Source organism: Cavia porcellus, unplaced genomic scaffold, assembly GCF_034190915.1.
Source record: "Cavia porcellus strain 051 isolate PalLab524CR breed Dunkin Hartley unplaced genomic scaffold, mCavPor4.1 scaffold_6, whole genome shotgun sequence".
Classification (NCBI taxonomy): Eukaryota; Metazoa; Chordata; class Mammalia; order Rodentia; family Caviidae; genus Cavia; species Cavia porcellus.
The window spans coordinates 56,990,941-57,005,168 of record NW_026947489.1 but is presented as its reverse complement, the minus strand read 5'-3'; the positions used below and the strand labels follow the sequence as shown (position 1 = coordinate 57,005,168).

General features: G+C 55.0%; 1 protein-coding gene across 2 annotated transcripts; it reads right to left on the bottom strand.

The window, feature by feature from the left end:
* Positions 1-116: 116 nt before the first annotated feature.
* On the bottom strand, positions 117-13,803 carry Abcb8 (ATP binding cassette subfamily B member 8). 2 transcript variants are annotated; one of them, XM_003469659.5, is made up of 16 exons: positions 13,601-13,803; positions 8,915-9,233; positions 8,558-8,713; positions 8,389-8,483; positions 8,166-8,271; positions 7,443-7,604; positions 7,258-7,343; positions 7,062-7,159; positions 6,650-6,755; positions 3,890-3,923; positions 3,569-3,705; positions 3,357-3,451; positions 3,040-3,173; positions 2,165-2,312; positions 895-1,145; positions 117-424 (listed from the first exon to the last, which is right to left on the bottom strand). In XM_003469659.5, the coding sequence occupies exons 1-16, from the start codon at positions 13,693-13,695 to the stop codon at positions 284-286; spliced, it is 2,163 nt and encodes a 720-aa protein (XP_003469707.1). In that variant the 5' UTR covers positions 13,696-13,803; the 3' UTR covers positions 117-283. The 2 variants fall into 2 exon arrangements, with proteins under 2 accessions (XP_003469707.1, XP_023420733.1); XM_023564965.2 differs by having other exon boundaries at positions 13,647-13,795.
* Between the last annotated feature and the right edge of the window lie 425 nt (positions 13,804-14,228).

Here is a 14,228-nt window from a genome sequence, read left to right as displayed (position 1 = left end):
TCACACAGTGAGGCAAAGGGAGAAAACAGCAGAGGAGCCTGAGGTTCCATCGCGGTGTCAGCCCAACAACCTTGGTGCGAGACTAGGAGAAAGGAAAAAGTGGGCAGCAGGCAGAATGATGGGAAAGGTCCCACCTCCCAGCCCAGCCGGGGCCTGGCTTTATTGTGTGTGGGAGGGAAGGGGCAGGTGTCACCCCAACATTCCGGCTCTCCAGGAACTCAGATCTGAGAGTCCCCCAACTCTGGCGCTGGTAATTGGCAGTGACCAGACCTTTCAGTCACTCTCAGGTCCTGTGCCAGTGGTTCCAGGGGTGTCTTGGGGTCTTCGGCAGTGGTGCAGACAGCAGTGGGGTGTCCAGGGCCTGTCTGCGGATGAGTTCCGCATACAGCCCACCTTTTCTCAGGAGCTCTTCGTGGGTCCCAGCCTGCAGACAGGAGGAGGGCCAGAGGGTCACCCCAATATGCCCGTGTAGAGCTTGGGAAGGTGACTCTTGCCAGTCACTGGGCTCAAGGTCACATAAGCCAGCATCCCTTACGGGGACCCTTGGAAAGGAAGTGCCTTGGGCACAGAGATCTACTCGGTGGCACCTCCCTGCTCAGGGGAAGACCCTGAAGCATCTGTGTCCCTGAACTCACATGCTGTCCCAGGAGCCATTTTTGGCTGGCTCACATTTCCGGTCCCCGGCACAGTCTCTCCACATCTCACCTTGGCTGGCTCTGTCCCCAGAGGTGTTTATGTTACCCTTGGCTCCCAGGAGCCTCTGGTACCATTGGACTCTTTTGGGCCAAGAGGCTGGGCTTGTCTAAAGAAGGCTGGGGGCCTGGCCAGGTTCTCACAGAGGTCAGCTGTGCACCTGTCCCTGACCCGCTGTTCCACCTCCAGGCCCAGACTCACCTCGCAGACCTGGCCATTGGCCATGACAACGATGTGGTGGGCCGCACGCACGGTACTCAGCCGGTGGGCAATGATCAGCACAGTGCGGCCAGCACTGGCCCGGTCCAGGGCCTCCTGCACCACCCGCTCAGACTCTGCGTCCAAGGCACTGGTGGCCTCATCCAGAATCAGCACTGTGGGCTGTTTGATGAGTGCCCGGGCAATGGCCAGGCGCTGCTTCTGGCCCCCAGACAGAGTTGTGCCTCGCTCACCTGGGGAGGTAGAGAGTGGGGAAGCCTGAAGTGACCCTTGGCTCTGGACCGGTTGGCAGCCTGCAGTGGGGCACCAGTCCTGCCTTCCAGTCTGAGTCTCCTCACTGTGCACCATGCAAGTAGATTGGCCTCTGAGGGTCCCCAATGGTGGTCCTGCCTCTCTAAGGGTGGAGTGACACCTGTCGGCTCCCAGCCCCATGAACCTGTGCAGATGAGTGCATGTAGACTTTACAAGTGACCTGGGGGAAATGTGTGCCCTGCCTGGCAGGGTCTCAACGCCAGAGAAGCTGCTGCAGACACCATCAGGTGCCAGACATAGTTCTGGGGCAAGAAGACTCCGGGCAGTGTCCTCCCCAGCGGACTGCAGAAGTGACAGCTGAGGAGCCAGAAAGAACCTCAAGGAATGGCAGGATGGCTGCAGGGTCCCAGGTCCCAGAGATCATGCTGGGATCTGAGGGACAAGGAAAGTGTCACCCCCTGGAACCTCCAGAGGAGTCTGGCAGATGACAGCACAGCCTGTAGGGCTGGTGCCCCATCCAACTGAAAAGAGCTGAGAACCCCAATGTTTCCATCCTACATCCCAAATGTAGCCAAGACACTGATGGTCAATATGGCCAGGGACTGAGATGAGAATGTTCAGGACACACCCGAGCTGTGGGCTGCAGTGTGCTGGCGCTCAGGGGCCACTGCGCCTCCCTATGACCCCGTGACAGTGGGACACTGTTAAAGAAATAAGAACCTTGAGAAACAGGAGCTGGAAGTGGGGAAGGTTACAAGGAGAGATTCCATCAGGCCCGGCAGGCTCTGAGAAGGTTCCGGCCCCATGAGTAATTTGTGTCTGTGGCCAAGGTCCTGTCACCTCACGCCCTGTCACTTCCTCTGCATCCTCTCCGTCACTGAAGCCCTACCTGGGTCTGCTGCCCCTCGGCTCTGCTGTCCCGTGCTGGGCTGTGCATGCTGGGCCTTCTTCCCTGCCACCCCTGCTGCCCACAGAGGATACTGCCTCTCCTTAGACGCACCTACGATGGTGTCATAACCGTCAGGGAAGCTGCAGATGAACTTGTGGGCATTGGCCTCCCTCGCGGCTGCGTACACCTCCTCGTCAGAAGCTTCCAGCTTCCCGAAGCGGATGTTCTCCCTGATGGTTGTTCCGAACAGGACTGGCTCCTGGGGACACACACAGGAATGGGGGACCACAGGCAACACAGGGACCTGGTTCCCGGGTGCCGCCTGCATCAGGAGACTTTTTTTTTTTTCTAACAGGGTTTCATTATGCAGTTCAGGCTGGCCTTGAATTCACTGTGCCACCCAGGTTGGCCTGGAATTTGAAACAATCCTACTTCAGCCTCCTGAGGGCTGCGGTTATGAGCAGGCACATGCCGCGACCAGTATGACATAGGAAGCTCTGTTTTGACTAGATCCTTGACAACATTTTTAGGGAATCTGAAGTTCAAAGTCAAAGGTCAATCGAGTCTGGGTGCTGTGGCACATGCCTGTCATTCCGGCACTCAGAAGGCTGAGGCAGGAAGACCAACATGTGTTTGAGGCCAGCTTGGGCTCCACAGGGAGTTCAAGGCCAGCCTTGAACCTTGTCTCAAAAACACCATACTTCTCCCATATGCGGGCGGCTCTCCCTTTGGAATGCTGAAGGTGCTCTCTACCCAAGCCTGTGCAGCAAGGCTGCCCACTCTCTAGGCTTGGTGAGTGGGTGGTGGTCCCAGCAGCAGACAGAGGTGCCCTGGACCACGGCATGACCAGGATGTGTGGAGGAGGCCTGAGTCCCCCAGAAGGGAACCACGGGCTGGTAAGGTAGAGGCCAGAAAGGAGGTCCAAGGGAAGGAGATGAGGCAGTGCCCAGCCGTGCTACTCAGGCCACACCAGCCTTAGACCACACCTGGCTGATGAAGCCGATGACCTGTCCCCGGAGCCAGGAGGGGTCCAGTGTGCGCAGGTCATGCCCATCCAGGGTCACCATGCCAGCTGTGGGGTCGTAGAAGCGCTCCAGCAAGGAAGCCACCGTGGTCTTTCCTGGGTGTGGGGGTGTTTAGGAGGAATGAGATGGACTGCCCCAGGAAAAGGGACCCGTGACACAGAGGGGCAAGCTTGGCGAGGGTCAGGGGACCATGAAGGCTGGGTTCCCTGCTCCCAGCCCTGCTCTGGTGGCTGCCAGAGGAGTTGTAGGAGGTTGGGGATGGGTGAGGACTCCCTTACCTCCCCCAGACTGGCCCACGAGGGCCACGATCTTGCCAGGGGGCAGCGTCAGGGTGAAGTCCTTCAGCACCTGGAAGCCGGGGCGGCAGGGGTAGCTGGGGGTTGAGGAAGCCCTGGTCAGAGAAGGCTCCTGGCCTTTAGGGCCCCGTGCCAGATCTGGCTGGACGTCTGGTCCACCTCCCTTCAGCACTGCCCTGCTCGCTGAGGCTCACCTGAAGCTGACGTCCTGGAAAGTGACACAACCTTGCAGCTGCTCCTTGGGGATACTGTGGCCCCCTGACAGTGGGATGCAGGGACTCAAGGCCATGTACTCGAAGACACGGGCACCTGCGCTGAGGCCCCGCACCACCTGCAGGGACCCAGAGTCTGCGTTAGGTAGGAGGGAGACATCTCCATGGAGTCTGGCTGTCATTCGGGGACTCCAGAACCCCATAAGCAGACACAGGCAATGCCCAGGGCAGCATACAGGATCCTGAAGCTGGATGGGACCCCCAGCCAGACCCTGGCTCTCAGCCCAGGACACTCCGACTCACCTGCCCAAACAGGACGGAGAGATTGGCCATGGACCTGCAAGGAGACAGGATTGTTACCACCTTTCCGGTGTTGACAAGAGCCAGAGAGGAAGGACTTGAGGCCAAGGGCAGAGATGGCTCTAGAGACCTGGCCTGCAGAAAATTGGAACCCTGAGACGCAGGTCTGCCAAGCCTCAGCCCCTCTTGGGCTGCATGGGCTGAGACCCTGATACACCCCAAGACCTAGGAGGGGGCTCCAGGAGGCTGTGTCAATGGGGTAAAGGCCTGAGGGCACAAGAAGGTGTCCATGGGTGGCTCATAGCATGGGGGATGATATAGGCCGAGAAGGGACTCCGCTGACCAGGACCTCTGCCCTGACCCCAGTAACAACACAGATGTTCCTGGCAGAGATCAAGGTGGGGTGGTTCACGGTGGGAGTGAGACCCGATGGCAGCAGTGACCTACAGAGGGGCCACGTTTCAGCAAACCAAAACAAGATGGAAAAAAGAACGTGAGCTCTGTTTAGAGAAAGAAAACAAAAGACAGGGTCACAGCGGAGACCTCTGGGGAAACCCAACGAAACCCTGACCACGTGAGTGCTGTGTGCTGGCCTGCAGGTGTGCGCGTGTGGGAGATGGGCGTGTGTCTGTCTAGACAGTGGGTCGCCTCTTTTGTCCCAGCCGGCTGGTGTGCTAGGGAGGAAGATGAGTCAAGGGGCTTACTCATGGGTCCCTGACCGGCCCGGCTGACCGATCACTGTGTACACTCCGAGAAGACGGGGCTGACTCCCCACAACTCTTGGGCTGAGGGACTCACTTCTTCTGGCATGGGGGTGGGGAGCAATCAGTCCTTGTACTTCTGGAGAAGGAGTGGGGAGACAGGGCAGGGAAGGGCCCAGTTATCTGCACAGGAGGAAGGGACGGCTCTGCTAAGATCTGGAAGCCATTAGGGCCTGGCACAGAGGCCGCGGTGAAACCTAAGAGGTACCTGACTCATCACTGCTGTGGGATAACTCTGCTTACAGAGATACCACAGGACGCTGGCTGTGCCCCGCCCACGTGGGGACTGGCCCCAGCTCTGACAAAAAGGACACTTGGGATGGGCCCAGAGGCTGCAGCTATCCTGCTGTGCCCATGTCCCCCTGGACCGACATCTGTGCCCCTGGCTCCAGAGCATGACAAGAAGCAAGCAGCAGCTCCCTGAACACAGGACCTGATTTCTGCAGGTGACCAGTGGAGTTCGAGCAGAAGCAGCTGGAACCCAACCCTGCTCAACAGCTGAGCAATGCAACAGGGAGGTGACAAGGCTGTCCTCAGGCCAGAAAGGGGACAGAGACCTAGGGCTGATTTTAAGGGGACCCTGGGAGTCCTCAGAAACATCATCATGAATGATGGTCAGGAAATGGGGCTGAGTCCTAGAGGTGGCAGCACAGGGCACGAGGGGAGCAGAGTGAACACCCAGTCCCGCCTCTCCTGCACTCAGAGCATCTGGATCCTAACCAGCCAGGAACAGATCCTGGGCTTGTACAGCTGCAGAGATGCCGCATGGACTCAGAAGGGGTGCTTTTGTCTGGGGTGATAACAGAAGTCGAAGTCTTTCCCTCCCTTCTCCGGTTAGCACAGTAAGCCTGGACAGCGGGATTCTATAAAGAAACCACAAGCTAGGCATGGTGGGGCAGGCTTGTCATTCTAGCACTCGGGAGGCTGAGGCAGGAGGATCGCTGCAAGTTCAAGATCAGCCTGGGCTACACCGATGATACTGTCTCAAAACAAAGAAACCCAAAATACCACAGACATACAGCAGTAGCAAGATAGGACTCTAGACAGATACAGGGGCACCACAGAATCACAGGTGTCACTTCTGGAGGGAGAGTGACCCATGATGGGAGCCACCTGAGGTGAGGTTTATTTGTGGACTCAGCTGTAGGTAACATAGGTTTTCACTCTCTCATCATTTATTATAGCATGCTCACTCTTTAATTATTTTTCCTAGGGTGTATTTATGTATTTTCTTAGACTCACCAAGTGTGGGGAAGGGCAGGGTGGGACATGGCAGTAGGGTGGGACTGGTAGAGGTGGGGGCTACTTCCCATTCCAGGAAATGGTCAGGCCAAGGACAGGGGCAGCTGTAAAGAGTCGTCACACAGAGAGAGCACTGCTCAACCTCCAAGGGGCGAGAGCCTTGGTGAGAACCCCAGTCCCAAAATGACAAATGCAGTAGCTGCACTGCTGTTCCCAGAGTGGATGGAGTCAGAGCCAGAGAGACTGAGAGGACCAGGTGGTGCCAGGGCCGCAGGGGGAGGAGCAGGTCCAGGCTCAGTGGGTGCAGGCTCACTTCTGCAGGAGGAAGGTGCTGGTGACTGCTGTGTGACACTGTCAAACTGCCTGACACAACTGAATTGAGCACTTGTAATTGCCAGGCGGGTTTGTTTAACTTGACATGGTTGTATCAGAACTAAAAATCTTTAACTGAGTGTGGAGATGCATGTCTCAGAAGGCTGAGGCAGGAGGGTTGTCTAGAATTCGAGGCCAGCCTGGATTACCTAATGAGATCTGGTCTCAAAAACCAAAGCCAACCAATCAAAGAAATGTATTTTCGAAAGGTCTGTCAAGGATACCTGTGAGTTGCATGGAAGGCCAGGATGTCCGGAATGTACAGCCAGTGGAGGTGCCTGGGGATCTTCCCGTGGGGCCGGGCCGCAGGCCCCCAGAGCACACAGGCAACCCTGCCTTGACTAGGGAGGCTCTGGAGGAGAACAGGATGGCAACAGCCTCCACTCACCTCTGCACTGTCTGGGAGGCCACCAGGAAGGACATGAGGTCTCCTCCTGTCAGCTGCTGTCCAGCTACCAGGGAGCCCCCAACCAATAGAGTGCCCAGGACCATGCCTGTGGAGGGAGGGCAGGAGATGAGGAAGGCGGCTCGAGGGAGGAGGGACAGCCCAGTGCAGTGTGCCCTGAGTCCCAGCCCCGAGCTGTCCTCCACTGAATGGGGAAGCTGGTGAGAACCAGAGGAGGGGCAGGGCTCACTCACCCTTCACAGGGGCCCTTCAGAACCCAGGTAGCTCCAGGCGACACTGCCCACTGCCCTCCTACAGGCGCCAATCACCACCCGAGGGACAAGGCGGGTGCTGCCCTCGTTCCTCCCTGGTGCAGCCCCGTGTCCCCTCCCTGGCACGACCTGGGGCCACTCACAGTTGAAGGCGATGTTAGAAAGGCCCTGGAACAAGGCAATGCCTCTGCCCAGCTCCTCTGCCTTTGTGCGGCACCGCTCCAGCTCTGCTCCGTAGTGTCTGGGGAGAGAGTCCAGGCAGAAGCTCAGGACGAAGTGCGCAGAGGTGCGGGTCCAGGAAGCCCCGTCCCCAGCCGTGCTCCAGCTCCCTGGACTTACTCCTCTTCCCGCTGCTCCATGGCAAAGGCACGCACCGTGCGGACATTGCCCAGGGCCTCGTCCGCTACGCCCGTGGCTCTGGCAACCTGTGTGGCGTCAGGCAAACAGGCTGGGTTGGTGATGGGGGTACTGATGGGGACAACAGGCTCGAAAGATGAGGGGAGGATGGCCAGGCATTCTGGTACCTGCTCCTGACACAGGCGTGACAACTTCCGGAGACTGGAGCCCATCAAGGTGCCAATGCCCATCAAGGTGGGTGTGACAATCATCAGCAGCAGCGTGAGGCGCGGGGACAGCATGGACAGGGACACCAGGCAGCCAGCTATCTGGGTGCAGCTGCGCAGCCCCTGGGCAGGAGAAGGAAGACAAAGGATGTCTATCACCACCACTGCAGCAAGACCTTGCCGCAGGGCAGCCAGGGGGTGGTCACCAGTCACAGACCTGGCCCCTTTCTGACCAGCTGACCCAACTGTTTCTCTGTCTGTCTTTTTTTGTGTTTTGAGACAGTGTCTTACTATATGGCCCAGGCTCATGGTGGTCTTGGGTCCTACCACAGTTGGCTTTCACTTTCTGATTTATATCAGAACCCAGAGATGTACAGGGGATGCCACTCATGGGCTGCCATGAGCCAGTGTCCAGCATGACCCATGGCCATGCGGGTGCAGGATTAGTTTGAGGCAGGTGCTCAGCCCAGGGCCGGCCAGGGATCAGTGCTCCAGCTAGGGCAGGCAATGTGAGATTGCTCCCGCTGGGACAAGGTCCCATTGTCACATCCACCTGGGCAGCTCTTTTCCACAGACTAGACATCCAAGTCCCCTTGTACACTTCCTCTGTAAAGGAGCCTTGGCTCTGGGTCTGGTGTGTCACCAAGGGAGAAAACACATGCAAGGGAGCGTGGGGGCACTGACCTGGGAAACGACGAGCTTGAAGGAGGACTTAAACTCCTGCACATCAGTTGTCAGGCGGCTGACCAGCTGCCCTGTCCTCTTGGCATCAAAGAAAGCAATGTCTTGTCTGGTGGGACATGGGGGCAGCCGATGGCGGGACAGAGATGACACTTTAGGATCTGACAACCCTTAGACCCTCTCGGGCCATCAGCCAGCCCTGCCCATACCCTTCAGCAGGTAGTACCGGAGCAGAGAGCTGAAGAGGGCCCTGCGCATGTCCACAGCCATGCGCTCTCCGATGTGGGACAGCAGCACCAGGTACCCGAAGGTCAGCAGTCCCTGTGAGACAGGTCAGAGTGCTCAGGGATGCCTGGGAAGGCTCCTCCGTGCTGGAGGCTCCCACCCTGCTGTACCTGGACACCGTAGAGGATAAGCAGGTGGGTGCTGAGGTTCCAGGACTCGGACACAAAGCTCCCCACGTGGTCCCTCGTGTACTTGGCCACAACTTCGACCAGCTGCCCCAGGGTTAGGGGGATCTGCACATTCACTAGGGCCGCACCTAGCGCCAGCTGTGTCGGGGCAGGAAGAGGGGACAGTGCTTAGAGAAGGGCAGCTGTACTCGTCTGCTCCTACAACCGAGCATGGTCAACAGTGGTCACAGGATGACTACATGGGTAGATGAGACGCAAAGCTGATGCTTCTGGCTGCCCTGACCCTTGTGCTGCCAGGTCCCCCCTGTCACCAGGATGGAGGGGTGGGGAAAGCCTCACCACAATGGCAGCCCCCAGGAGCAGCAGGTAGGGACGCAGGAAATGCCAGAAGAGCTGCCAGTTAAACTGGGACTGTGTGACACGGGGTATGGGGTGGGCAGGAGGGGCCTCCCGCGCCTCACACAGTGCTAACAGGTAGAGGCGGGGATGCTTGTAGAGTACCACAGGCCCCAGCAGGGCTCCCCCCAGCCAGCACCAGGCAGGGGCACTCTTGCTGGGAGGTGTGGCCGATGGGACTCGAGAGAAGTGGGCTCGGAGCTGTGACCGAAGCTGGGCCATGGCCCTGAGCAGGCAGGAGCTGAAGTGGCCATCTGGGGACCTGTCAGGAGAGAAAGGGCAATAGGTGAGGTCTGGCTGCTTCAAATGACCAACAAAGCATTTCTCTTGCTTCAGGCCCTCAGTCCTGCCTTCCTTCGGGCTGTCGTTTTTTTTCCTCTTTGAGACAGGATCTTGCTATGTAGCTCAGGCTGGCTTTTGAATTTATTTACAGTGATTCTCCTGCCTCAGCCTCCCAAGTGCTGGGATTATAGGTGTGTGTCATCAAACCTGGCTTCATGCTTGGTTTTTTTTTGAGATGAGATCTTGCAAAGTTGCCCAGGCTAGACTCCAACTCCTGGGCTCAAATGGTTTTCCAGAGTGCTGGGATCATAGGTGTATGCTACCACACCTGGTGTTACGGTTTATAACTAGATGTGCTCCTAAAGCCTCATGGGATCACAGGGGAGACCTTTGGAAGATGGATGGAATTACAGGGGGCTTACAGCTGGCTTGCTGTGAGTAGGTGGGGTCTGGACAGCAGAAGAAGGTCACTGCGCATGATTGGAAGGTCATACCTTCCTGACTCTTCCCCTGAATGCTATGACAGGAGCACTTTTCCTCACCCAGGCCCTTCCCCCAAGCCTTCCTACCTCGGAGCCAGTGAGTATCAACTAAAAATGAGTGCCAAAATGGACTAAGCAGGGTGCACCGCTGTAGCTCCAGCACTTGGGAGGCCAAGGCAGGAGACTTGATACAAGTTTGAGGTCAGCGTGGGCTACCCAGCCAGTTCAAGGTCAGCCTGGGAAAAAGATCAAATAAAACAAATCTCTACTCCTTTAAATTGTGGGTGTCAGGTATTTTGTCCCAGCAATAAGGGAAGTAGTGTGTGTGTGTGTGTGTGTGTGTGTGTGTGTGTGTTTGAGATGGGTTTGCTATGCACTTCAGCCTTGAACTTACTTCATAGCCCAAACTTGCAGCGATCCTCCTGTGTGTCCCTCAAGTGCTGGGATTATAGGCATGTGGCACCATACTCAGTTTATTTTTAATTTTGAGGCTGGATCTCACTTGTTAAATCGCCCAGTTGGGTTTGAACTTGTGCTCTTTCTGCCTCAGCCTCCCAGAGTACTAGGAGTACAATCCTGCAGCCACAAAGGTTGTTCCGAAGCAACCTCAGTTCACTAGGCAAATATACACACGCAGAGCTTCTGAGGAATGTGCCGGCCAAGCATGGAGCCAGCTCTTCACAGCGGACCACTCCCGGCTGGCCTGATTCGGCCTCAGGGGCACCAACCCCAGAGGGCAGTCCTGCAGGTCCCAGCCTTTCACAATCATGGTATGCCAGGGCTGGAGGGCACTTCCGGGCCAAGCTGAGACACAGAGGTTCTCAGTGGGGCTCCCAGGCAACTCCTGCTCTGACTTGGCACTGGACTTGCTCAAGGCAAATGAGGCAGTTGAGACCCTGCAGCAGCGGGGTGGGGGTGGGGGTGGGGTGGGGTGGGGGGTGGTGGTGTCTGCTACCTGCGACTCCACCTCCCCCAGCGATGCCTTTATGCTCACTGGGTTAAAAACAGCTACTTTGGGGGAAGGTCAGAGTATTCTGTCCCTGGGCAGAGCACTTGCATGTCAGCAGTCTCTGCTGTCTGGCTCCAGAATCCAGGTTTATTCTAAGGGACAGGCCCAGGGAGGGACCCATCATACCCATCACCCAGGCTCCCTTCTTAAGTCCCAAACCGTCCTGAGTGTGACAATGCAGGGAGGGAAAGGGCCACGGATCCCCTTTCACTGGGTGACAAAGGAAACAGGAAACTAAAAATCAAAAGAATGTATTCTCTCTTGAATAGGTCAGCCCTTTTTGCTTCAGATCCTATATCTATAAACTGATAATGCGGACTCAGCTGTTCTGGCTTGTTTTATTTTGTTTACTGGAGACAAGGTTTCGCTATGTAGTTCAGGTTGGCCTTGAACTCACTTACGTAGCCCAGGCTGGCCTCAAACTCATGGTAATCCTTCTGTCGCTTGGCCTCCTGAGTGTAGGCATTTGCCACCAAGCAATACTTTATTTATTTATTTATTTATTTTTTGCGGTACTGGGGATTGAACTCACAACCTCGCACTTGCCAGGCAGGTGCTTCTGCTGCTGAGCTAAATCCCCAGCCCTGATACTTTTTTTAAAGATAGGATCGTGCTATTTAGTTCAGGTTGGCCTGGAACTCTCTATGTTGTCCAGGCTGAGCTTGAACAAGCAACGATCCTCCTGTCTCAACCTCCTGAGTGCTGGGGTTACAGGTGTGCACCACCATGCCCACTAAGGGCTTCCATACATGAGGCATGGCAAGGGGCAGTCTTCTAATCTCTAAAAGCACCTGGATGTCAGAGTATAAGCAGGAGGGCTGTTCAGGACCATCCAGGTTTTAGTCTGCAATGTGACGCAAGATTTACAATTTAAAGGATGGGAATGGGCTGAAGCAAGATGAGACTGCCTAAAGGAAGCAAGTCAGAAATGGATGGGAAGAGGGCATGGTTGGATATGCAAAGATCCAAGAGACCCGCGACAGGAAATCACTGTTAAAAAAGCACACAGTAGGGGCTGGGGATTTAGCTCAGCGGCATAAGTGCCTGCCTTGTAAGCAGGCAGTTGTGAGTTCAAGCCCCGGTACCGATAAAAAAGAAAAAGACAAAAATAAATAAATAAATAAAAATAAAAAAGCACACAGTGAGAGGTTTCTTCTTTACCACCATGGTCTTTCTATTCCCACACCCTTCTAATTACAGACTTCATCCCATCCTCTTTGCTTTCAGGGAGGCCTATGCTTCTTGCTACCTCTGTATTATGCCTCCCCTTCCCCTATTCTACTTGTTTTACTCATTAGACTCTTATCTTCCCAGAAGGGCAGGAAGCTATACTCAGCAGAGTTGTGTATGCTGGGCATGTCTGTTGAACACAAGTGAGTCTCATTAGAGACTGGACTAGCCTAACATGCATCTTAGTCCTCTGCAGAAGTTTAGACTTACTGCGGCCAATATTTTACACTGCAATCTGGTGCAATACCTCAACACAACCCAGTATGACAAAAGGGAAAGTTTTCACAAAATAATACTTCCCTGATTTTTGAACATGTAATCTGATATTACCTATTCATATTACGGCCCACTGAAAAGCACTGACTAGTGAACATGTACATGTGGGTGTTATGTCTTTCCTTGGGTTTTTTTCTGGTTCAAATAATATCAACACCCTCCTTATTCTTTCCTGAAGACTGTTTTCAAACCATTTAATAATTTACCATGGCCATTTTCCAGCTTCTCTCATCTCCAAACTAAAACTCTAAGAAGGGCTTGATGATTGCCAAGAACTCATAGATCACTTCCCAGCACCAGTACTTCCAGTTGTCCTAGCTCTGGCCCTCCCTCCATCGATTAGCATTCCAAGGGACACAGCTCTGCAGTAACCTGGTCCAGTTTGGCCCTCAGATTACTCCCTGCAGGACTAGAAAAGAATCAGCCCCACCTCACAAAGCATTTCAAATGCAGTTTCAAATCCTTGTTTCTCATCTTTTCCTCTCCCTGGATGAACGAGAACAAGAGTGGCATATTTTGCCAAGAATGAATTACGGCTGATCCTTGTTCTCTGTAATTCTCCAATTCCAGGAACAACTTTCTTTCTTTTTTTGGTATTGGGGATTGAACTCAGTCCTTCCCATCGAGCTACATTACACTCACTTCTTTGCTTTCCTTTTTTTCAGGGCCTTTAAGACCGACGTGGTGGTACATGTCTATAGTCCCAGTATTCTGGGAGGCTGGGACAGGGGGATTGCAAACTCGGTCTGTGCAATTTTAGACCCTGTCTCAAAAAATAAAAAAAGGCTGGGTAGCAAAAGCCTGGAGTTCAATCTCCTGCACTAAACAAAATAAACAAATCGAAAACACCTCTCTCAAGATAGGGTCTTGCTAAATTGTCCAGATCGGGTTCGAATTTGGCATTCTCTTGTCTCAGCTTCCCAGAGCTGGGGTTACCACGCCTGGCTCAGGAATCATTTTGATGGGCTCACTTTGAGTCATACAGGCACCACCAGTAATGGCTTAATACTAATAGGTTTTTGTCCCAATCGCCAGATCATTCCAACAATGCGGACGGGACCGGGAGTGATGACCCCTGGTGGGGAGTGTAGACTGGGCGTGGCCACCAACCTCGACACCTCTTGTCAATCTGACTCCAGGAGGCGGACGCGCACAACCTCCTATTGCCACCTTTGATCGTCACTATCAATAATTGAGGTCAATGCCCAAGGAGTGACATTGCACCTCCGGCCTGGCTAGCATCAACTCCCATCTGGCCTCGCGCAAGCCTGAGACTCCATCTCCCGGCGGGCCACGCGCACTGCCGGGTGGTCAATGGTTCGGGATCCGGGAACCTCTGTCCCGTTTTACCTGACGGCCGAGAATGACTGGAGCCGATGGGAAAATAGCGACCTGCCTGGGACAAGGCCTCCCCGGATCCCGATCCGAAATAAGTGCACCAGCATGCTGGGCAGGAAGTCAGGCGCAGCCCGCAACAGCAGCTTCACCCTTATCCCACGGAGAGCTCCATGTTAGTCTCGGCCCACATCCCGACAGCCCCATTGCACCTTGGCGCTGATTGGTGGAAAGACACATCAATCTCGTTGCAAGCTGTGATTGGAGAAATTTTTCCCCGTCTCCCTTTTCCCGAACTGTGATTGGAGAGCGTCTCCTATCCTCCCACACGCCTTCCGGTTGTGGGCGGAGCTGAGTAGGGAGGGGCTCTTCTTTGGGAGAGGGTGACGTAGTCAGCCCCTGACGACTGTTTTACGTTCTCTAGTGTCCATAGTAACGCGTCAAGTGCTGACCCCAGGTTATTAGAATACTACCGGACAGTTTCTAGAAGCCTGGAGTTTCCAGAGAGTGTAGAACGCTGGCTGCGAATGACTAATAAGCAATATCCTCGGGGGAGTTAAAAACAAATCTAAGGCCCTTGCTACCCATCCTGTTCTCATAAGCAGTCGTAACTCCTGGATAACTGCATTTGCCAAAAAAACTT